At 36.8% G+C, this 23,697-nt stretch overlaps 1 protein-coding gene across 1 annotated transcript in view; it reads right to left on the bottom strand.

Annotated features, from left to right (window-relative positions):
• Positions 1-3,823: 3,823 nt before the first annotated feature.
• LOC119625792 (putative uncharacterized protein encoded by LINC00596) overlaps positions 3,824-23,697 on the bottom strand; it is a 36,805-nt gene continuing 16,931 nt past the window's right edge. Inside the window, exons 4-5 of the mRNA XM_073023640.1 lie at positions 17,646-17,762; positions 3,824-5,748 (exon numbers count right to left, since the gene is read on the bottom strand). Of these exons, the coding sequence (XP_072879741.1) occupies positions 5,691-5,748; positions 17,646-17,762 (175 nt within the window). The 3' untranslated portion in view covers positions 3,824-5,690. The remainder of the gene's footprint in view (positions 5,749-17,645; positions 17,763-23,697) is intronic.

The raw sequence follows: 23,697 nt of genomic DNA, 5'->3' as shown, positions 1-23,697 counted from the left end.
GCACTCGATAGATGTTAACTATTACTATTACTACGGCTTTAGTGTTCAAGTGCATGCATAAGGTGCTCTTTTAAGGAGTCAGGAGACTTCCAGGAATCATCAAATAGAAACAGAATTTCATGTCTGATACAAGGCTGTGTTGCTTTTGTTTTTGTTTTTGTTTATTTAATCACTAAAACGGGAAGCCTTTCAACAATGTGGATATTATCCATGAAATAAATAACCAATGATCTTACTGCTGGAGTTGCAGATTTTTCTGGTAGATTAAGAATACAAATTAAATAGGAAAGTAGCTATGCCTTTCAAGCTGTTGTTTAAAAAAACCAGTACTTCTTAATGGTATATAAGAATAATGGTGAATCAGAAATATTTTGTAAGAATTTTGTAAAAATCTGTAAGACAGTCCTAACACTTTCTTTAGTACTCTTTGCTAAAAGCCAGTAGGTGATACTTAGAAAATAAGGTCTTGAAATAACATCCCTATGGTTATGTCCTCCTTGTCTATATGGCAAATAGTTTTAAGAATACTTTTACCCAAATTTACTATCCTTTCATATATGAATGTTACTGTTAGTGGTTCCCAAACTTTAAATCACCCTAAAGATGATGACGATTTTAATCAAGTGAGGTACATTATTGATAGAAGGATTTCAAAAAGGTAGAATTACTGTGATACTAAAGAGTTTCAGGTTTTAGGGTCCCTCATTTGCATGGGGTCCTTCCAAGACCCTGGGATGCTGAGTAGGAGATATGTTTGGTTTGAGTTTAATGTGCATTATTTATGTGGCTCACAGTCAGTTCCCTGTATAGTTAAGTTATTGCTGGCTTTCCTAGTATAGAAATGGATTCCAAAAATACTCCTAATGCCCACTGTGGTGAGTTATCCAGCATTTTTTTTGCAAAGGTGAGAGACAGAGTCCTATCATGATATGAATATGCCTATGGAAGTCAAAACTGGAATTATGTGAGAAGAAATTATATTGTGAATGTATGGAACCATAAGTTGGTATGTGGAAATAATTATAGAGATGTGTTGGCAGTTATTTAATAAAAATATAATTTCTCTGGATCTTTCACTGTTTGAAGGTTTTGTCCCAGCTTTTTAAACTATTCAATCGGTTACTTTTTTCGAATTTTAAATAAATGTGGACTTTTATGCCTAACTTTGCATTTGTAATTTTGTATCCTTTTACATAAAAGAGCTCAAACCACACAGGCTTTAGTCTCACAAAACCTGGATCTACCCTGACCATAATATGTAATAGAAGACTGATTATCCTATTTCCAGTTTTCCCAAATAGAATTATCTATAAGGTCAAATAAAATCTTTCTCACTGGGGGAAAAGAAAAAAAAAAGCTTCTATGAAAAAATAAAAGTATAAGAGAATCAGAACCCAGACAAATTAGGAATAGGAAATATTTAAAAATCCTCATTTGGGCACAGTGGCTCCATGTCTGGCAGGAGGATCACTTGAACCTGGAGGTCAAGGCTACAGTGAGCTGTGATCACTTCACTGCACTCCAGCCTGGATGACAGGGCGAAACCCTGCCTCAAAAAAAAAAATTAATTTAAATTTAAAAAGTTAAAAAATAAAAAACTCAATTATTGCTCTTCACGTGTCAACATAATGATCCATAAATACATTAATTTCAGCATCCATTCACATAGTCAAGGTATGCAATAATTTTATCTGAGTTAACACCTTCTAAGTATGAAAGATATTAATCTAATTTTAAAATTAAGTCTTTTTGGAATATGCCTAATACCAGAGAGAAAAGGTTGGCACAATTTAACCTTGATGAAGGCATAAAACTATACACACCCACTTATAAATACAAATGTAAAAATCTTTCTTCAATTTTTCAATTTTGGGAAGACCAAAGTAAGAATGGCTCCAATCCAGAATTTTCCAAAAGTGTTAAATTCATTCCAGGGAAGGATTGTCTGAGTCTACAGCAGTCTTCATTTACTGGTCACCCTAAAATTTCATCTAAAAAGTTTTGGTCAATATTTGAATTGATCTAAAATTTCTACCCTGCCCAGGGAATCCCAAAAGCTGGTATTTATCACCAAACACTTGTATAATATCCATTGAGCATTTTGTTTCAGGCATCATAAGCTATCTAAAAGCCCGTCTTGATTTTACAGTAATTGACATAGCAAGTGAAATGATACTGGGTTATTAGGTGCCATATGGAATGTGTGAAAATGTCACTGAATCAATAGATGATATATTCATTTAAACTAACTCCTGGGGCAGGGTAGGGGGAAGGCATTGAAATTAGCATGATGAAAAGATTGTAATTTATTAAGTGTAATCAGTAAAGACCTTTTGCCCAGTTAGTTTGGCATTTACTCATACTCTGGCACAATAATAAAGAAAACCATAAAACCAGATTCCCCAAAGAGTAAGTACTTCAATATTTGGCAACTGGGGGCAATAGTCTTAAATTTTGCCATTAAACCATTTTCCCCAAGAAATCTGCTGAAAGAGGATACTGGAATTACATAGTATTCTAGCTCCACCAAGTGACAGCTTTATATTGTTGCTGCGTTGCTGCTACCCAACTGCCAACCTCTGAGGGGTACACTGACAAAATAATACATTCTACTTACAACATGCTCATTCAGCTAGCCAAACTTGAGGGGAATTTTTTTTTCTATTCATTCATGATGCAAAAAAAAATTGCATTTGTACTTCTAAAATTCTAGTCTCAATTAGGCCTTCCTAATACGTATGATTGAAACTGAAAATCTTATATAATTATTGCAATTTATTACGTCACATTCCATTCCAAGTTTATGACTACTTTTGTTGAGTAGATATGGGATACAATTTTACTATTCTACCCAGACATTTATGTTTTAGAAATTAAAGTTTATGTAATTCAAAGTAGTCATCTTTCTTTAAAAATCTACAAAAAAAACAAGTAAGAATCATGGACATTTTTTTAAAAAAGCTATTTATCTGGCTCAGAATTCTTGTTTATAAACTACAGAATAAGAGGTGAGCTTTTTTGTCAAATAAAAGGCTATATTATATTTCTTTTAAAAGTAGCATATGTTCATTATTTGAAATAATAATTAACTTATGACACAGGAATATATTTTTAAAGAGAACAAATAATTTAAAATTATTCACAACTTCTTCACCCAAAAGTATTCAATATTATATTCTAGTGGATAATATCAGATTATTTGCTAAACATATATTTACATATGTATCAGGGTGTACAAAAATAGCATCCTATAATACAAGCTATTTTGTAGTATGCTTCTTTTTTTTTCTTTTTTACATTTTCTTTTCTACATGCATAGCTGTGAGCTTTTTTCTTCACGAAGGTTATAATGTATAACATTGTATTACACAGCTACATAGTATATCAAACTATGAACATATTCTTTCTGTGTATCCAGTGTCCTACTGTTAAACTTTTTTGTTGCTGCCAGTTTTCCTCTATAACAGACAACTCTGAATATACAATTTTGCATGATATAGTTTTATTAATATCAGATTAAACTACCTTTAAAGCAAAAAGCATTATTAACAAAAAAGAATTACTACTTCATGTTTAAAAGGTTCATTTCACCAAAATAACAGAAAAATTTTAACTTGTCTACATCTAAAGCATAACTTTAAAAGCAAAAATTGACAGAACCAAATGATGTTGACATTACATAAAGAATTTATACAGAGTTTTACATATATAGGAAATTATATAAGGAATTTTTATACTTTTGATTATTGCTACATAAGAGTATATTCTTACCCCCAAAATGGCAAGAATGTAGAAAATATATATATATATTCAATGTTCATTTATTATTTAATAATCTAAATTTTTAAAAGTAAAAGGATATCCTTTTACCAAACTAGAAAAATAAATGGATTGAGAATGAACCTTCTCAGCTGACTAGAAAATTGTACACATTCTACCTCCTAAACCATATGAAGAAATGAAGCGTTTTCAAGAAACTGAAAGCTAGGAGACTGAAATTTATAAACACTAGTGAATGCCAGCAGGGACCATATTTTCTGAATCATTCATTGTGGCTGCCCCATATCAGTCCCCACTGAGTAATGGTGTGTATTCCAAATGTTTGAAGTCCATTTTTTGGAACTCAGGATACATTATTTTCAAAGAAACAATGTTACAGACAATGTATTAATAGAATAGCCCACACAAGTCCACTTAACTCGTACTATAGATGAATTATATTGTTACTAACAGGCCCACAGAACCCAACCATCATCAACAGTATTGTTTCTCAGGGAAAATTAATACCAACTTCACCCCAAACAGCATAGTACTTGTTTCCCCTAATGTAGCTCTAGGAATGAGAAGGTAAATTTTCCCCCACCTGCTAACCAATACCACAGGGGTGAAATTCCAGTGACTCTAGAGGTTCTTGGAAGGAAATTTAGGAAATAAAAAAGCATCCCACAGTTCTAGCCCTCCCTCACTCATTACCCCAACCAAACTTCCCCAGCTAGACAGTCTCAGACACAACCAGTGATAGCAAGGAAGAGTCCTGAGCACACCCAGAAACTGCAATATCAGAATTTTTCACCTATTCCCAGTATGCTTTGTGAAGAGAACCTATGCCAACCAGGCCTAGAAATGACTGCTGTGGTCAAGGTTCTTGTCTAAGGTAAGTATTTGAGTTCAGTATTCAATCAAGCGCTGTCTGAACTGTAGCAAATAAATATTACCAATAGGAGATTGGGGGATAATAAGACATTCCCTTACCTGAAGCAGAAGAGACCAAGAACACATTATTGGGCCAGGGAGGCCCATTGGCCTGTCACTCACAGCACAGGATTGTGGGTAAATCCACTTCCTCTAGATGCTGTATAACACCCTTGGGAGAAAAGTGGGTGACAGGTACAAGCCCTCCATTTTTCACCAAGGGTAAATGAAGCCCAGAAAGTGTAGGTGGCAGAGTTCCAGAAAGCTTTTCAAAAAGTAAGAAGCTAACCTTCCAAAGTCGGCCACTTTTCTTTCTAGGTGAAAAGTCTTGCATCAGGTATAAGTATTTCATGTTGAGACTTGCTAAAACGTCTTCTGGGATTTGTTGATAAAGCATTGCTCAGGTCTCAGGGGGAAGAAAATAGCAATTTATAACTGTGACATTTTGCAAATGTTTCAACCCTCAGCATAACTAATTATGCTTCCTAGGGCTTTTCCTAGACTTTTCTTGACTATTTGAATTAGTGATGAATTACTTGCATATTTCTTCTGATTACACATGAAATCAAATCTTCTTACTTCTAGTGTTTTTCTCCTCTACTTCTTTCCTAATTATCTGGACTAATCAGAAATAACACTGACATCTAATTTCATTTCTAAGAAATACATGATATATAATTTTTATACACACGTCAGACTTACCAAATTCACCTTCCAACTCTAGGAAAGATAGTCTTGTGACCTATTTTATGTTCAAATTATCTTTATAAATTATATTTTATTATGCAATTCCATCTTTTCGTCCCAAGTAGGACTTCTCAGAAATCTCCTTGGACTGAAAGAAGTAATAGTTATTGAAATACAGTATTTCAAAAAAAGATGACATACACAACATAGAAAAGAGAAAGAGAAAAAAACTGGCAGAATAATAACAATAGAGGCCTCTTACTCTCGTTATTTAAGCCATAGAAATTCTAGTTACGCTTTCATCTGGCATCTCAATTGAAGCTCTTTAAGGCATTCAGCATGTCAACCTTCTCAGGATGTTTCTTCATCCTAAGGAAAAGAGTAACGTGCATTTCAGAAGTGTTCACTTTTTAAAAATTCATTTCTGAAAAGAGATGCTAGTCTTCTCTGACTTCGTTTGTAGTCAAATGTAAGGTCCTTAATGCTCCCTGTCTCCTGGGATAATTAGCTAGACAAGTAATTTAAAATAACACAAATGCCAAAGAAGAACAATAAGAAAACTGGCCATTTTCACTGGGTGAGTTATGGCTCCTAATGTCTCTGCCGTCATTTGGAATGTGTGAACCATGCTGGTAAATAAATGAAAAAGCCATAGGTGGCCACACAATCACAATGGTCAGCGGCAGGACAATGAATAAGGGAGAATAAGCTGGATCAGGGAACAAAGAAAGGGACTAGAGGCAAAATGAACTTCTTTCTTTCCATTAATCACAAGACTCTGTGCCTCTTTCTTCTCTATGACATACAATTTCCCCCTAAATCTGAGACTGATATCTAAGAATAAAAAGTGCATTTTAGTCTGGAGTTATTTTGCCACCAACCAGAGGACCAGTCACCCACAGAAACAGGGGCTGCCAGATTCTCACAGCTGCCCAGAATCAGCAGCTATGAAAAAGAGACGCCTGCTAGTTTTGCTGTCCTGTACAGGATAGGGGCAGCTTCATTACAGACACCTCCTAGGCAAGTTGGAAGTGAGAATGGGTTAACTCCAAACAGAGCTGCAGTGAGAATGAGTTGACTCCAAAGAGAGCTGGGAAGAGAATCTACCACGTACTAATGACAAGAGAAAAATAAAGTCAATAAAATAAAGAAATAAAGAAAAGCAAAGTCACATGTAGCTCCAAGAATCTTGCCTGCAAGAATCTTATTTCAATATATATAAATTGGGTTTTTATTTTCTCAGTTTCTCTACCACTATTTTTTTTTTTCATACAGTAGGCCACGTGTATGTATACTGAATAAAAGAATGGGATGTGGTCAGCTTCTCCCTAGCCAAGCTTCAAATCTTTACTGATGCTGGAGCTTATCAATGATTACAGAAATTGTTTGGAGTCATAAAAACATTCAGGGATATAGATCTGTCAAAGAATATTACTTTATGTGAAGAGACAGACACAGTATATTGCTAAATTAACAATACAGTACAACAGTATATTGCTAAATGAAAAACAACAGTACACAAAACATAGTTATACTATGTTAACATTTTAGTTACAATTATATATTCAAATATTCAAATATTTATTGAGCATCTATTATATGCCTGTCACTATTAAATTCATAACAATCTTTTGCCCTTGAAGATTAAATGGGGAGGAAGTAGAGAAGCAACAATGACAATAAATAATAGATATAATAAAATAAGTACATTACATAGTCTGTTAGAAAATCCTAAATTCTGTTAAGAAAAGCACAGTGAAGCAGGACAATGGGGACTGGACGTGGGAATTGGAGGTGGGGATAAAATGTGGAAATAGGTTGCAGTTTTAAATAGCATGGTCAGGATAGGCAATTTTTGAATGTGGGATTTGAGCACAGACTAGAAGGCAAGGAGGTATGAGGGAGATTACCCCACTTGGAAAAGACAGCCAGAGCAAAGTCCTGAAGGTAGGTGTGCCTGGGGTGCATAAGCAACAGCAATGAGGTAGGTGTGTCTGAAGAAGAGAAAACAAGTGAGAGAAAAGAAAGTTAGATAGGTACTAAAGGGATCAGATGATGTGGGTCCTTATATGACAAATGCAGTATTTTTTTATATTAATACTAGAAAGGCACAAGCTAAAATAATTTTCTTTTTTGCTGTTTTAGAATTGCAAATAATTTATATTTTCATTGTTCTTTTCTGTGTACTGGTTTAAAGATTAGGAAAAGAAGTTATCATAAGAAACAATTTTAACAAAATTTAGAATAAATTCAAGCTATGCTAACCCCTTATTCCCTATCACTGCTATGAGGAGGGTATACCTTAAAAGTTCAGGCTATGGGTCGGGCACAGTGGCTCACACCTGTAATCCCAGCACTTTGGGAGGCCTAGGCAGGCAGATCACGGGGTCAGGAGATCGAGACCATCCTGGCTAACACGGTGAAAAGCCGTCTCTACTAAAAATACAAAAAAATTATCCGGGCGTGGTGGTGGGCGCCTGTAGTCCCAGCTACTTGGGAGGCTGAGGCAAGAGAATGGCATGAACCCAGGAGGCAGAGCTCATGGTGAGCCGAGATCGTGCCACTGTACTCCAGCCTAGGCGACAGAATGAGACTCTGTCTCAAAAAAAAAAAAAAAAAAGTTCAGGCTATGAGCACACATCTTGCAAGCCACAATCTTTCTCCCCATAACACAGAAGATAAAAGAGAATAAATAGTCTCATGCAGCTCAAAGATCAGAGCTCACCCACACCGGGGCTGCTGCTCATTACAACCAATGTCTCCAGTGGTTTCATCTGACAGACTCAGTGCCCTGCCATCTAGACCTGTGACAGTCGCACCTGACCCAATTCCTGCCTTAGTTGCTCCATTCAACAAACACTGACTGAGCACATATTACCAGGAATATGATCTCTGCCGCGGTGGGCCCAAAACCTAAGAGACTATCCGCTAAACCAACAATTACAGTAAACTGTAATGAAAGATATAATAAAGGTAAATAGAGGGTGTCCCCAGAAGAAAAGCCTGAGCATGATGTGGGAAGGATAAGAAAGTCTTCCAGGAAGGGAATGGCTGAGGTCAATCTTAAAGGATAAATGGGAATGAGGCAGCATGAAGGGTGGGCAGGCAACTTGGCAGAGAAGACAACTTCTGCAAAGGCACAAAAACAAAAGACAGATGTGTTTCTTAGACACTAATGTGAATATAAATCACTAGAAGATGTTAAAATGTAGGTTTGAGTTCAGGAGGTCAAGGTGAGGCCTGAGATTTTGCATTTCTAACAAATTCTTAGGTGTTGCCAACACTGCTGGCTGAAGGACCATACCTGCTGGATGGGGACCACGCTTTGCAATACTGGAACTAGAGCAGTGTGTTTCCAAACTGTGCTGTATATTGAAATCATCTGGAGACTTTTTAAAAGTACTGATGCCTGGGCCCACCCTCAGACATTCAGATACAGTGGATCTGAGATGCAACTTGTACATTAGAGTTTTTTAAGTCTCTCCCAGGTGGTCCTATCATGCAGCAACATTTGGGAATCACTGACATTCAAAAAAACAAAAGAGGTTTCAATTCCTGTGGGGAATTGGAAGGAAATGTAATGGGTGAGGTCAGCAGGTGCCAATCAAAAAGATCCCCCAAATTGTCACACTGGGAAGTATGGAGATATATATCTCATCTCTTGAATAGCTAATAAATTCTCAAAACTATTATGTGAAAATCCAAACTCCTGATTTTCACTCCCCCCACATAAACATCATAAAAAGCTTTGCCCCTTGTTCAGTCTTTCCCATCTCAGTAAATCTCAGCTTTTCCTTCCTGGTACTCAAGGAGTCTTCCTCGAAGCCTACTCCCCATATCCAAACTAGCAGTAAATTCTATCAGCTTTACCTTCTAAATATATCCAAAACTGTCTGAGATTTCTTCAAAATAATATGGTAGGAGGATTGAATGAGTAATAAACAAGAGAAAATTGGTCCTGAGTTACTAATTTTTTTGAAGTTGGAGGGGTTTCTTATATTCTTCTCTCCACTTCCATATATGTTCTATATTTTCCACCATGAAAAGTTTGCATATGTATTTTTACCACCTTTGTCACTACTGCAAAGGTCTAAGCCACTCCCAGCTCTTAGGTGGGTTATGGCAAATGCTCCTTAATTGCCTCCTAAGCCCTTTCTAACAGCTTTCAGTCTTGCCCAATTTCCAGCTATTCTCCACAAAGCAACAGAGGTATCCAGTTCAGTAGACTCATATTACTCCTCCGCTCAAAACTTTCCAATGGCTTCCCAACTCACTCACAACAAAAACTAAAATCTTCACAATAGTCCATAATCTGCACGGCCCCTGCACCATTTCTTTTTACCTCTTCGATGTTATTCTCTACTTATTTCTTCACTTTAAAGATACAAGCCTTCTTTCTTTTTCTTCAAAACCGCAAGACGTTTCCCCTCCTTGCTGCCTGTGAGGTGATTGCTGCCTCCACCTGGAATGCTTTCCTACTAGATATCCTCATGGCTTGTCCTCACCTCCTTCAGGTCCTCATTCAAATACCATTGCCTTTGTGAAACTTTCCTAACTTTTCCATTCTCTTTGTTTTTAACTGACATATAATAATTGCACATATTTATGAGATACAGTGTGGTGTTTCAATGTGTATATATGTTGTGCAATTATGGAATGAGACCACCACTTCTCCTGTTGTCCTTCCCTGCTTCTCCCTCACCTCCCCTTTTCCCTAGTTTATAAGACAGGAGAAAAGGGAGAAAGCAAAAAGTTGGAAAGAAACAGAAGTAAGATAACTAGCTAGACGACTTTGGCGCCACCACCTGTCCCTGGTGGTTAAAATAATAATAATAATATTAACCCCTGACCAAAATACTGGTGTTATCTGTAAATTCCAGACATTGTATGAGAAAGCACTGTGAAGCTTTTTGTTCTGTTAGCTGATGTATGTAGCCCCCAGTCACATTCCTCACACTTACTTGATCTATCATGACCTTTTCACGTGGACCCCTTAGAGTTGTAAGCCCTTAAAAGGGCTAGGAATTTCTTTTTCAGGGAGCTCGGCTCTTTAGCGGGCCGAATAAAAAACTTCTTCCTTCTTTAATCTGGTGTTTGAGGAGTTTTGTCTGCGGCTCATCCTGCTACACAATGATCAATCAGGGTGATTAGCATACCCATCACCTCAAACACTTGTCATTTCTTTGTGGTAAGAACATTCAATCTCCACTCTTCTAGCGATTTTGAAGTATGCAATATATTATTGTTGACTATAGTCACGCTACTATGCAATAGAACACTAGAACTAATTTCTCCTACCTGTTACTTTGTACCTGTTGACCAACCTCCCACCATTCTCCTTCCCTGTACTCTCCCTCAGCTTCTGGTAACCACTATTCTACTCTCTACTTCTATATAAGATCAATTTATTTATATCTCACATATGAGAGAGATTTTTGTTTATTTGTTTTTTGTTTTTGTGACACAGTCTTGCTCCGTCGCCAGGCTGGAGTGCAGTGGTGTGATCTTGGCTCACTGCAACCTCCACCTCCCAGGTTCAAGCGATTCTCCTGCCTCAGCCTCCAAAGTAGCTGGAACTACAGGCACGTGCCACCATGCCCAGCTAATTAGTAGAGATGGGGTTTTACCATGTTGGCCAGGATGGTCTCGATCTCTTGACCTCGTGATCCACCCGCCTCGGCCTTCCAAAGGGATTACAGGCGTGAGCCACCGCGTACGGCCCAGTATCTGTTGTTCTGTACCTCACTTATTTCACTTAATGTCCTCTAGGTTGATCCATGTGGTTAAAAGTGACAGAAATTTATTCTTTTTATGGCTGAATCATATTCCATTATGTATATACACCACATTTTATCGATTCATCCATTGGTGGATATTTGTATATTTAAATTGATTCTATATCTTGGCTATTATGAATAGTGCTGCAATAAACATTGCAGTGCAGATATCTCTTTGACATACTGATTTCATTTCCTTTGGATATACACCAGTAGTAGGATTGTTGGATCACATAGTAGTTCTGTTTTTAGTTTTTTCTTATTTTTCTGTTTTTTGCATAGACAGGGTTTCACTATTTTGCCCAAGCTGGTCTTCAAGCAATCTTCCCTCCTCAACCTCCCAAAGTGCCAGAATTACAGGAATGAGCCACCACATCCACCCTTATTTGTAATTTTTTGAGGAATCTCCATACTGTTTTCTATAATGGCTGTACTAATTTACATCCCCCACCAACAGCGTACAAGAAGAGTTCCCCTTTCTCCATATTTGAGTCAACATTTGCTATTTTTCATCTTTTTGATAATAGCCATTCCAACAGGGGTGAGGTGATGGCTCATAATGGTTTTGATTTGCATTTCCTTAATGATTAGCAATGTTAAGGATTTTTTTCATATACCTGTTGGGCATTTGTAGGACTTCTTTTAAGAAATATTTATTCAGAGATTTTGCCCATTTTTGATCGAATTTTTTTTGCTATTGAGTTGGGTTTCTTAGGTATTCTGAATATTAACTTCTTAATTAATGCATAGTTTATAAATATTTTCTCCATTTCTGTAGGTTATCTCTTCACACTCTGTTGATTGTTTCCTTTGCTGTGCAGAAGCTTTTTAGTTTGATGCAGTCCCATTTGTCTATTTATGCTCTTCTTACCTGACCTTTTGACATCTTTTCCAAAAAGTCCTTGCCCAGGATTATCTCATAACTGATTTCTCTATTTTTAATCTGAAGCCCTGCCTCTAGCACTACCTCTCCTGCATTTCTTTTCACATGCATTTATCATGATCTGTCATAATACTTTTTACCTATTAATTCAGTCATTTTCTAACTCCTCTTTATTGAGCCTTATCCTGCCCTCTCATAGGCAATTAGAGTGTATGTTCTATAAAAACAATTATTTTTGTGTTTTAATGCCCTATATTTCAAATTCCTTGAACCTGTCTCTTGGTAGATGGTAGTTACTCTATAAATATTTGTTGACTGATTGAATAGATCAATCAATCAACTAACATTTGTCTCCCTGTTAGATAAGAGACTTCTACCCCACATAAAGTACTTAGCATCGTGTACCACAATATCAAGAGATGATAGCTCCTATTATGATATATATTTCCCTGTAGCAAGGGTGAGCAAGCTTTTTCTCTGTAAAGGGCCCATTCTTTCAAGTCATACAATCCTCTCTGTTACAACCACTGAACTCTGCCACTGTAGAAGGATCAGATATAGTAGATTAAAAAAAAAGGGCATGATTGTGTTGGAGTGAAACTTTATTTACAGGTTTAGCCCATAGGCCATAGTTTGCCAGCTCCTGCTTTATAACAGAGATTCCCAATTTCATTACTTAAATATGTGCAAAAGATCTGCCTATCTCATGTCAAGCAATGCAACCAAAAGCAAGAGAAATAACCAAATCCCACAAAATAGGTAATATGACTTCAAATAATAAAAGACTGATGTGACCAACTAATTCAAGACTATCATTAAGGCAGTTTGGCATAGCTTAATAGCACTTAGCATTTTTTAGAAATAATGGTGCACCTGATAGTTGGTGAAGTTTTATGAAATACTCTTTTACGCCTAAAATATCTACAATTGTTTCTACTTCTTGCACTGAACCTTGACTAACATAGCACACATTAATCTAACTTGCCCAGAATAATTTACATACATTCTGTCTATAGTATTCCTCTGATCTATCAGTAAATTACATGTATGTCTGTGTACATGCATACATATCTGTGTGTGTGTGACATGAATAGTTTGGGTAACTTTCTCTTTTGAAAAGTTTAATTCATAAAGCCACACTTCTTAATATAATTATTTAAAATTGTTTTGATTATCTGTTCTAGAATATTTTCAGGTTGGTAAGCAAATTTAGAATGCCTATTTTATAGAATATGTTTTATCTATTTTTTATTATTAATAAATAATTTATTATTAATAAAAACCAAGACTATTTGCCTAACTCTAGCTTTCCTACTTTCCTCTATGATGACTAGTACTGGCTCAGTGATCTAAAGTGCAACTTCTTCCAATATTATGAAAATGTACCAATTAGGCCAGGCATGGTAGCTCCCACCTGTAATCTTACCACTTTGGGACGCAGAGGTGGGCAGATCACTTGAGCTCAAGACCAGCCTGGGCAAAATGGTGAAACCCCATCTATACAAAAAATATAAAAATTAGCTGGGTGTGGTGGCATATGCCTGTAGTCCTAGCTACTTGGGAGGCTGAGGTGGGAGGATCACTTGAGCCTGGGAGGCAGAGTTTACAGTGAGCCAAGATCACACCACTGCACTCCAGCCTGAGTGACACAGTGAGACCCTGTGAAAAAGAAAGAAAGAAAGAAAGAAAGAAAGAAAGAAAGAAAGAAAGAAAGAAAGAGAGAGAGAGAGAGAGAGAGAGAGAGAGAGAGAGAGAGAGAGAGAAAGAAAGAAGGAAGGAAAAAAATGTACACTTTATCAAAAAGGAAGCAGATTCATTAAGAGTACTCATGTATGCTACAAGTAGGAATATCTCTGGCAAATGGTTCACTCATGAGGAGAGGGAGCCAGAAATAGAAGATTGGCACACTACAGCAGAATAGAGAATGGGATGATAACTCAAAACAGGCGACAGGCTTTCACTTCAGAGAAGTGGCCAGATGGGTAAGGTACAATGTCCAAAGGCATAATAAAAGAAACTGCATCACAATTTCATTTCCAATCAGATCTATCTTCCAGTGTGTTAATTCCATCTTCAGCTGAGTCAAATCTTTTCAATTTGTCTACTGAGTTTTTAACATTTTTTTATTTCTAAAAGTTCAATTTGGTTGTATTTATTTCTTTTTTAAATTTTCTTGGTCTTTTTGATAGTGTTTTTTTTTCTCTCATGCTTTGGATTTCCTGTTTATATCCTTAACCATTTTATGCATATTTATTTTATCTTTACTATTCAATAGTTCTTTTATGTTTTTGATAGTATATTACTAAAGCTTATCGTGTATGCTGACTCTCAATTGTGGCATATTGTTTTCTTATGCATTTTGCAATTTTGTATTATGAAATCTTCAGCAGCAGGATTCTACTGGCGGTAATTCTATCTGGATTGAAGATGTCCCTTCAAAGAAGTTTTACATTTACTTCGCCAATGCTCAGGGTTTTCACAGGCTTTAAAGAAAGATATTGGTGGCTGTGCACGGTGGCTCACATCTGTACACATCTGTAATCACAGCACTCTAGGAAGCCGAAGTGGGTGGATCACATAAGGTCAAGAGTTCAAGACCAGCTGGCCAACATAGCGAAACCTCGTCTCTACTAAAAATACAAAAAAAAAAAAAAAAAAAAAAAAAAAGTTAGCCGGGCATGGTGGTGCACATCTGTAGTCCCAGCTAGTCGGTAGGCCAAGGCAGGAGAGTTGAGGTGGAGGTTGCAGTGAGCTGAGACTGTGCCTGGGTGACCAAGAAAGACTGTGGAAAGGGAAAGGGAAAGGGAAAGGGAAAGGGAAAGGGAAAGGGAAGGGGAAGGGGAAGGGGAAGGGGAAAGGGAAAGGGGAAGGGAAGGGAAGGGAAGGGAAGGGAAGGGAAGGGAAGGGAAGGGAAGGGAAGGGAAGGGAAGGGAAGGGAAGGGAAGGGAAGGGAAGGGAAGGGAAGGAAAGGAAAGGAAAGGAAAGGAAAGGAAAGGGAAAAAAAAGGAAAGGGAAAAGGAAAAGGAAAAGGAAAGGAAATCAGGAAGCTCGCTGGGTAATATAATTTGCCATATTGCCAGAAATAGAAATAGAAAATGGTAGTATGATGCCACAAATTTAGCAGGATATGTTAAAACTAAGCATCCCTTTTTTCACCAAACTGATGAAAAAAAGAAAAGAAAAACAAACTAAGCATTCCAACCTAAAGAAAAAAAGACTTCAGTTCTTCAGGGATTTATAAAGTCATGCAACACTAATATAGAATTTTACAAAGTGTCATGAAATATAGTAATAAAAATGTAGAAGCTTCTTTAGAGATTTCTCATTTTAAAGCAAAGGTAAAAAGCACAGCCACATCCACTGGGGAAACACTTGTTCTTTCTGTTATGGTAAAAATGGCTGAAATAATACAAAAGAAAGAGCATATGATGAAACCTAAATGCATGTCTTTGTCAGCAAATATAGTTGGGTGATATATAGAAAACATTACAGTAGAGTGCAGAAACAAATGTTGGAACAAATTATGTAGTGTTGAAGTTTTGGTATATATTTAGATGAAGCACTGATGTTTCTAACACATTTTAGCTATGGTATTTTCTGGATTCTGTTTCCAATAATAAAACACATGAATAACTGCTTTTTTTTTTTTTTTTTTTTGTATGTGAGCTGTTAAAAAAAAGTAATATTTCCTTCAACAATAAATGGTTTATTTTAGAAAAACTATGATACATGAAAAATCGTGGGGCAACTATTTGAATTGGAATTTTTTAAATTCCCAAGCAAGGATACAGATAAAATACCCCACATGAAATACATTTTCTTTCTCACTCACAAGTGAACTGTTATGAAAAATATGGTGAAGCCAGAAGAGAGCAAAGTGCGACAGGATGTTATGGATGAGGTTAGTTTTATAAAAACAAGACATTTAAAATTTTAGAGGACTCTTTGCACTCTCTTATGGAATGTAACCAATTTAGATCAAATTCTCTGGAAAGAAGATTCTGACATGGACAGCCGTATATAGAAATGATATTGGGGCCGGGGGGAGTGGCTCATGTCTGTAGTCCCAGCACTTTGGGAGGACGAGGCAGAAGGATAGCTTGAGCCGAGGAGTTTGAGACCAGCCTGGTGAACTTTGTGAAACCCTGTCTCTACCAAAAAATGCAAAATATTAGCCAGCCATGATACTGGGTATTATATTGGGGAGTGCTCTCAGGCTCAACAGCCAAGGGGAAGTGAAGGAAGCAGGAATGAGCAGAGGAAGAAGCTGAACTCTGATGCAGTTACCACAGTGTCCTCAACCAATCCCGTGGGGAGCTCAGACAGCCTGTCAGTATTGTCTCACCTTGCAGCAAGCTAGCCAGCCCTTTTTTTTTCTTAAATTTATTTTATTTTTAAGTGACAAATAATAATTGTATGTATTTATAGAGTACAATGTGATGTTATTATATATGTATACATTGTGGGATGGTTAAATCAAGCTAATTAACATATCTATCACCTCACATATCTATCATTTGTGGTGAAAACATTTAAAATCTACTCTTTGGGCAATTTTGAAATATACATTGTTGTTAACTATAGGCACCATGCTGTGCCAGAACTTACTTATTCCTCCTAACTGAAACCTTTTACTCTTCAATCAACATGTCTCCTTTCCTCATTCACCTGCTTTCCCAGCCTCTGGCAACCACCATTCTAAACTCTACTACTATGAGTTCAACATTTTTTAGATTCTACACATAAGTGAGATCAAGTGGCATTTGTCGTTCTGTGCCTAGTTAATTTCACTTAGTATAATATCCTCCAGGTTCATCCATGTTGTCAAAAATGACAGAATTTCCTTCTTTTTCAAGGCTAAGTAGTATTCCATTGTGCATCTATATCACATTTTCTTTAACCATTCATCTGATGATGGATACTTAGGTTGCTCCCACATCTTCACTATTGTGAACAGTGTTGCAATGAACATGGGAATGCAGATACCTCTTCAACATATTGATTTCAATTCCATTGGATATATACCCAGAAATGGGATTGTTGGATCATACGGTAGTTCTGTTTTTAGTTTTTTGAGGAGTCTCTACACTGTTGTCTATAAATTTCCAAATTTACATTTCTACCCACAGCATAAAAGGATTCAGGCCTTTGAATTTACCATAGGCTGGTCTTTGGAGGAGAGCTGCCCTCTGGGAAGCAGTGTGACCTTGGGTGAGACAGCTTTCTTTCCCTGAGTGCAATACCTAGAGAATGAAGCAACTGAGAGACATCAGCCATCAACATAGTCCTGAAGGGCTGTGGACAGAACTACCATATGATCTATGGAGAGAGCTCTTTAAAAACAAAACCTTTGAAGTGTTTCCAGCATTATACGCTGTTGTTGTTAAAGATTAGGTAGACTATGGAAATTCTAATACTTGCACACTTAAGAAATCTGGAAAATAGCCAGGTGCAGTGGCTTATGCCTGTAATCCCAATACTTTGGGAGGCATAGGTGGAAAGATCACTTGAGCTCAGAAGTTCGAGTACAGCTTGGGCAACACAGTGAGACCCCATCTCTACAAAAAAATGAAAATGAAAACATAGTCAGGTGTGGTGGCACATACCTGTAATCCCAGATACTAGGGAGGCTCAGGCAGGAGGATTGCTTCAGTCTGAGAGGTTGAGGCTGTAGTAAGCAATGATCATGCCACTGCACTCCAGCCTGGATGACAGAGGGAGACCTTGTTTCAAAAAGAAAAAAAAAGAAACTTGGAAAATTATTATGACTTGTTAAGAATATTGAAGTTTTAGTGCATGTTAAGCCTACATGTTAAAATTTTTAAAGTATAGCGCTTGAATACACAGAAATTTTCTAGTTATTTTTTCAGCAGAAATATTTACATAATTTTGGATTTGCTTTGAAAGACAAGTATTACAAGTTAGCTGACATCAAAAAGTTAGAAAGATCTCAGATTAACAACATCACAACTGAAATAATTAGAGAAGTAAGAAAAAATCAACCTCAAAGCTAGCAGAAGATGAGAAATAACAAAAATCAGAGCTGAACTCAAGGAAACGAAGATACAAAAAAGCATTCAAAAGACCAATGAATTGAGGAGTTAGTTTTTTGAAAAAATTAATAAGCTATATAGGCTGCTAGCTTGACTAATAAAGAAGAAAAGCGAGAAGATCCAAATAAATAGAAATGATAATGGGAATGTTACCACTGACCCCACAGAAATAAAAATAACCATCAGAAACTACTAAAAACACCTCTACACAAACTAGAAAACCTAGAAGAGATGGATAAAGTCCTGGACGCACACATCCTCCCAAGACTGAACCAGAAAGAAACTGATTCTATAAACAGACCAGTAACAAGCTCCAAAGTTGAATCAGTAATAAATAGTTTACCACCAACAAAAAAGCCCAGGATGTGATGGATTCACCAGACGTATAGCTGAATTCAACCAGATGTACAAAGAACAGCTGGTACCATTCCTACAGAAACTATTCCAAAAAACTGAGGAGGAGGGACTCCTTCCCAATTCATTCTATGAGGCCAGCATCATCTTGATACCAAAACCTGGCAGGGACACAACAACAACAAAAAACTTCAGGCCAATATCCTTGATGAACATTGATGCAAAAATCCTCAACAAAATATTTGCAAGCCAAATCCAGCAGCACATCAAAAAGCTAATTCACCATGATCAAGTAGCCTTCATCCCTGGGATGAAGGTTGGTTCGATATATGCAAATCAAGGTTAGTCCAACATATGCAAATAAATGTGATTCATCACACAAACAGAACTACAGACAAAAACGACATGATTATTTCAATAGACACAGAAAAGACTTTTGGTAAAATTTAACACACTTTCATGTTAAAAACTCCCAATAAACTAGACACTGAAAAAAAGTCATAAACGCACAGCCAATATCATACTCAATGGGCAAAAGCTGGAAGCATTCCCTGTGAAAACCGGCATGAGACAAGAATGCCCTCTCTCACCACTGCTTTCATCACAGTACTGGAAGTCCTAACCAGAGTAATCAGACAGAAGAAAGAAATAAAAGTCATCCAAATAGGAAGAGAAGACGATCTCTGTTTGCAGACAACATGATTCTATGTCTAGAAAAACTCTAGACATAGACATACCCAAAAGCTCCTTCAGCTAGTAAACAACTTCAGCAAAGATTCAGTATGCAAAATTAATGCACGAAAATCACTGGCATTCCTATGCACCAACAACAGCCAAGCCAAGAGCCAAATCAGGAAGTCAATATCATTCACAATTGACACAAAAAGAATAAAATACCTAGGAATATAGCTAACCAGAAAGGTGAAAGATCTCTACCAAGAGAATTACAAAACACTGCTCAAAGAAATCACAGAAGACACAAATAAATAGAAAAACATCCTATGATCATGGATAGGAAGAGTCAATATCATTAAAATGGCTATACTGCCCAAAGCAATTTACAGATTCAATGTCATTCCTGTCAAACTACCAATGACATTCTTCTCATAACCATTTGAAAATTCACATGGAACCAGAAAAGAGCCTGAATAGCTAAGGCAATCCTAAGCAAAAAGAGCAAAGCTGGAGGTGTCACATAACCCAACTTCAAACTATACTACTGCACTGTGTAACCAAAATAGCATGGTACTGGTACAAAAACAGACCTGTAGATCGATGGAACAGAACAGAGAGCCCAGAAATAAGGCCACACACCTACAACCATCTGAACTTCAACAAAACTGACAAAATCAAGCAACGAGGAAAAGACTCCTGTATTAGTCACTTCTCACACTGTTGTAAAGAACTGCCCAAGACTGGGTAATTTACAAACAAGAGAGGTTTAATTGACTCATGCTTCCATATGGCTGGGAAGGCCTCAGGAAACTTACAATCATGACAGAAGGGGAAAGAAGCACGTTTTACATGGCAGCAGGAGAGAGAGGAGTGTGAGAGCACCGGAAAAACTACCATTTATAAAACCATCAGTGCTTGCAAGAATTCACTCACTATCATGAGAACAGCACGAGTAACACTGCCCTTATAATTCAATTACTTCCCTCCCTCGATGTGGGGATTACAGGACCCTCCCTCAATACATGGGGATTACAATTCAAGATGAGATTTGGGTGGGGACATAGAGCCAAACATATTAACTCCATATTCAATAAATGGTTCTGGGATAGCTGGTTTGCTGTATGCAGAAGACTGAGGCTGGACATTTTCCTTACACCATATACAAAAATAAACTCAAGATGGATTAAAAACAAAGGTAAAACCCCAAATCATAAAAACCCTGGAAGAAAACCTAGGCAATGCCATCTGGGATATAGACACAGGCAAAGATTTCATGACAAAGTCACCAAAAGCAATTGCTACAAAAACAAAAATTGACAAGTGGGATCTAATTACAATTAAGAGCTTCTGCACAGCAAAAGAAACTATTAACAGAGGAAACAGATCTACCAAAGGAGAGAAAATATTTGTGAACTATGCATCTGACAAAAGTCTAATATCCAGCATCTATAAGGAACTTAAATAAATTTACAAAAGGAAAACAAACAACCCCATTAAAAAGTGGGCAAAGGACATGAACAGACACTTTTCAAAAGAAGATACATGCAGCCAACAAGCATATGAAAAAAGTTCAATATCACTGATTATCAGAGAAATGCAAATCCAAACCACAATGAGATACTATCTCACACCAGTCAGAATGGCTATTATTAAACAGTCATAAAGTAGCAGATGTTGGTGAGGTTGTGGAGGAAAGGGAGCACTTATATACTGTTGGTGGGAGTGTAAACTAGTTCAACCATTGTGGGGAGCAGTGTGGCAATTTCCCAAAAAGTTAAAAGCAGAACTACCCATTCAATACAGCAATCCCATTACTGGGTGTATAACCAGAGGAATATAAAGCATTCTACCATAAAGACACATGAATGTAAATGTTCACTGCAGTACTATTCACAATGGCAAAGACATGGAATCAATCTGAATGCCCATCAATGACCAACTGGACAAAGAAAATGTGGTACATGTACACCATGGAATAATATGCAGCCATAAAAAGGAGCAAGATCATATATGTTGCGGGAATGTGGATAGAGCTAGAGACTATTATCCTTAGCCAAGTAGTGTAGGAACAGAAAACCAAATACCACATGTTCTCACTACTAAGTGGGAGCTAAATGATGAGAACTCGTGTATACAAAGAAGGGAACAACAACAGACACTGGAGTCTACTTGAGGGCAGGGAGGAGAGAGAAGAGCAGAAAAGATAACTATTGAGCACTGGGTTTAACAGCTGGGTGATGAAATAATCTGTGACACAAGATTGCCTATGTAACAAATCTCCACATGTACCCCCTAATCTAAAATAAAAGTTTAAAAAATAATAATAAAATGTTTTTTAAAAAAATGATAAGTATCATGATTTGGAATGCATACTCAAAGGTACACTTTTTCCATTTGGGCATACATGTCTTTAGAAGAACTTTTTTGACTACAACAGACATTAAAATCAAGTACTATTCAAATAATTTAAAAAATAGGTTTCAAATTTCTGTATCACGAAATGCTACACCAAGTTTTTATATTAGAGTGAAGCATTTGATCACATAATGATTAAAGGCTTAAAATAATGTACTTATCCAGAACCAAGATTCAGCAGCTCAAGGCTCCTGGTCTCCCACAACAAGTCTCAATATGAACTGCCCATTCTCTTCTTTCTACAACCCAGCTTCTAGACAGTGGCTGGTTACTCTTGCTGATCACCTAGCAAGTGATCTGCAACCCTTTATCTATATGTGTCACCACTGGTTAAAAAAAAAATTGAGTATGTATCTCCATTTATTTGTTTATAAGTTACACACATGTGCTATTCTTTGGACAAATCATCTGTATGATGTAACATATACAAAAGTCAAAATTTTAAGTCACAAGAGATTCTGCAATGTAAGTGGCATTACCCTTTAAAAATGTCATAGTCATGAAAGAAAGGGAGATTTAGGAACTGTTCCAAGTTGGAGTAACAAATGTATGACCCTGGATTGGATTCTGAACCTCTAAAGAAAATTTTGGAAAAAATAAGTAATGTTTGAATGGGATCTGTGGATTAGATGGTACTGTTAGATAAATGTTGATTTCATAATTTTGATTTTGGAACTGTAAATACATGCCAAATATTAAGAGATTTTGTCTGCAACTTATTTTCAAGTGGCACAGGGGGGAAAAAACCTACAGTGATGTGATTGTGTGTGTGTGTATGTGTGTGTGTGTGTGTGTGTGTGTAGAGGAATAAAGAAAGAGGATGCAAATATGGACAATGCTAACAACTGGGAAATCTGGCTGAAGGAGATACACAGCTCTTGGGCCCTTTGTATTACTTTTGGCACTTTTCTGTAAATTTCAAATTGTTTCAAAACAAAAAAGGTAAACAATTTAATATAAATCAAACAAAACAAAAACATCCTTTAAAAAGATGAGACAAGCTTGGGCAACATAGCAAGACATCATTTTTACAAAAAATAAAAAATTAAAATTAGTCTGGTGTGGTGGCATGCAGCTGTAGTCCCAGCTACTCGTGAAGCTGAGACAGCAGGACCATTTGAGCCCAGGAATTCAAGGCTACAGTGAGCTATGATCACACTTCTGCACTATAGCTTGGGTGACAGAGTGATTGTGTAATTCTCCTTCCTTATGAAACTGTTCCAGAAGAAAACCTTTAGTGATCTTTTTATTAATTAAAAAAATAAAGTTTCCAAATTGTAAAACCAGCTCTACTCTTAAAACATTAGATTTAATAATTTAAAAGTGACTTTTTGTAGGTTAACATTTAATATTTGAGAATTAATGAATTATAAATAATTTAACAAATACATTTAATTGCTACTCATGGCTGTTCAAAAGATTTAAATTATTTAATTTATTAAAGCAATGTTTGGGCAGGGCATGGTGGCTCACACCTATAATCCCAGCACTTTGGGAGGCCAAGGCGGGTGGATTGCCTGAAGCCAGGAGTTAGAGACCAGCCTGGCCAACATGGTGAAACCCCGTCTCTACTAAAAATACAAAGATTAGCTGGGTGTGGTGGTGGGCGCCTGTAATCCCAGCTACTCGGGAGGCTGAGGCAGAGAACTGCTTGAACCTAGAAGGCGGAGGTTGCAGTGAGCTGAGATCGCGCCACTGCAGTACAGCCTGGGTGACAGAGCAAGACTCTATCTCAAAAAAAAAAAAAAAAAGGTAATGTTTATATTTTCTCAAGAAATAAAATAGAAATGATTTCCTATTAGATGTTCCAAATCTTGATCATATCTAATCATTTTCCACATTCTTGGTGTCCTCTCTTTCTGTCAAAATAGAAGTAACATCCTAGGAGTATTCAAGATACGAATTACTATGTAGGAGAATGTGATAACAGTTTGGGCTGCAAAAAGAATTGTTCTTTCTTAAACTGTTCCTTTACCTCATCTTCATTCTGATCCCAAAAGCATGGTAAAATGATGCAGCAGTTATTATTTAGCAACCAGTGTCATATAATAATTCCCTGCTGTCTCCTTCTTTCAGCTACCTCCTTCTTTCACCTTTTCTGACTGCTTCTGATTCATAAAAGGGAAAGCATTCCCTCAAGAAAAACACAGGGGGCATGAAG

Source organism: Chlorocebus sabaeus, chromosome 15 (genome assembly GCF_047675955.1).
Source record: "Chlorocebus sabaeus isolate Y175 chromosome 15, mChlSab1.0.hap1, whole genome shotgun sequence".
In the NCBI taxonomy this organism is placed as follows: Eukaryota; Metazoa; Chordata; class Mammalia; order Primates; family Cercopithecidae; genus Chlorocebus; species Chlorocebus sabaeus.
The sequence above is the reverse complement of the archived record's forward strand: the minus strand, read 5'-3'. Positions and strand labels throughout refer to the sequence as shown.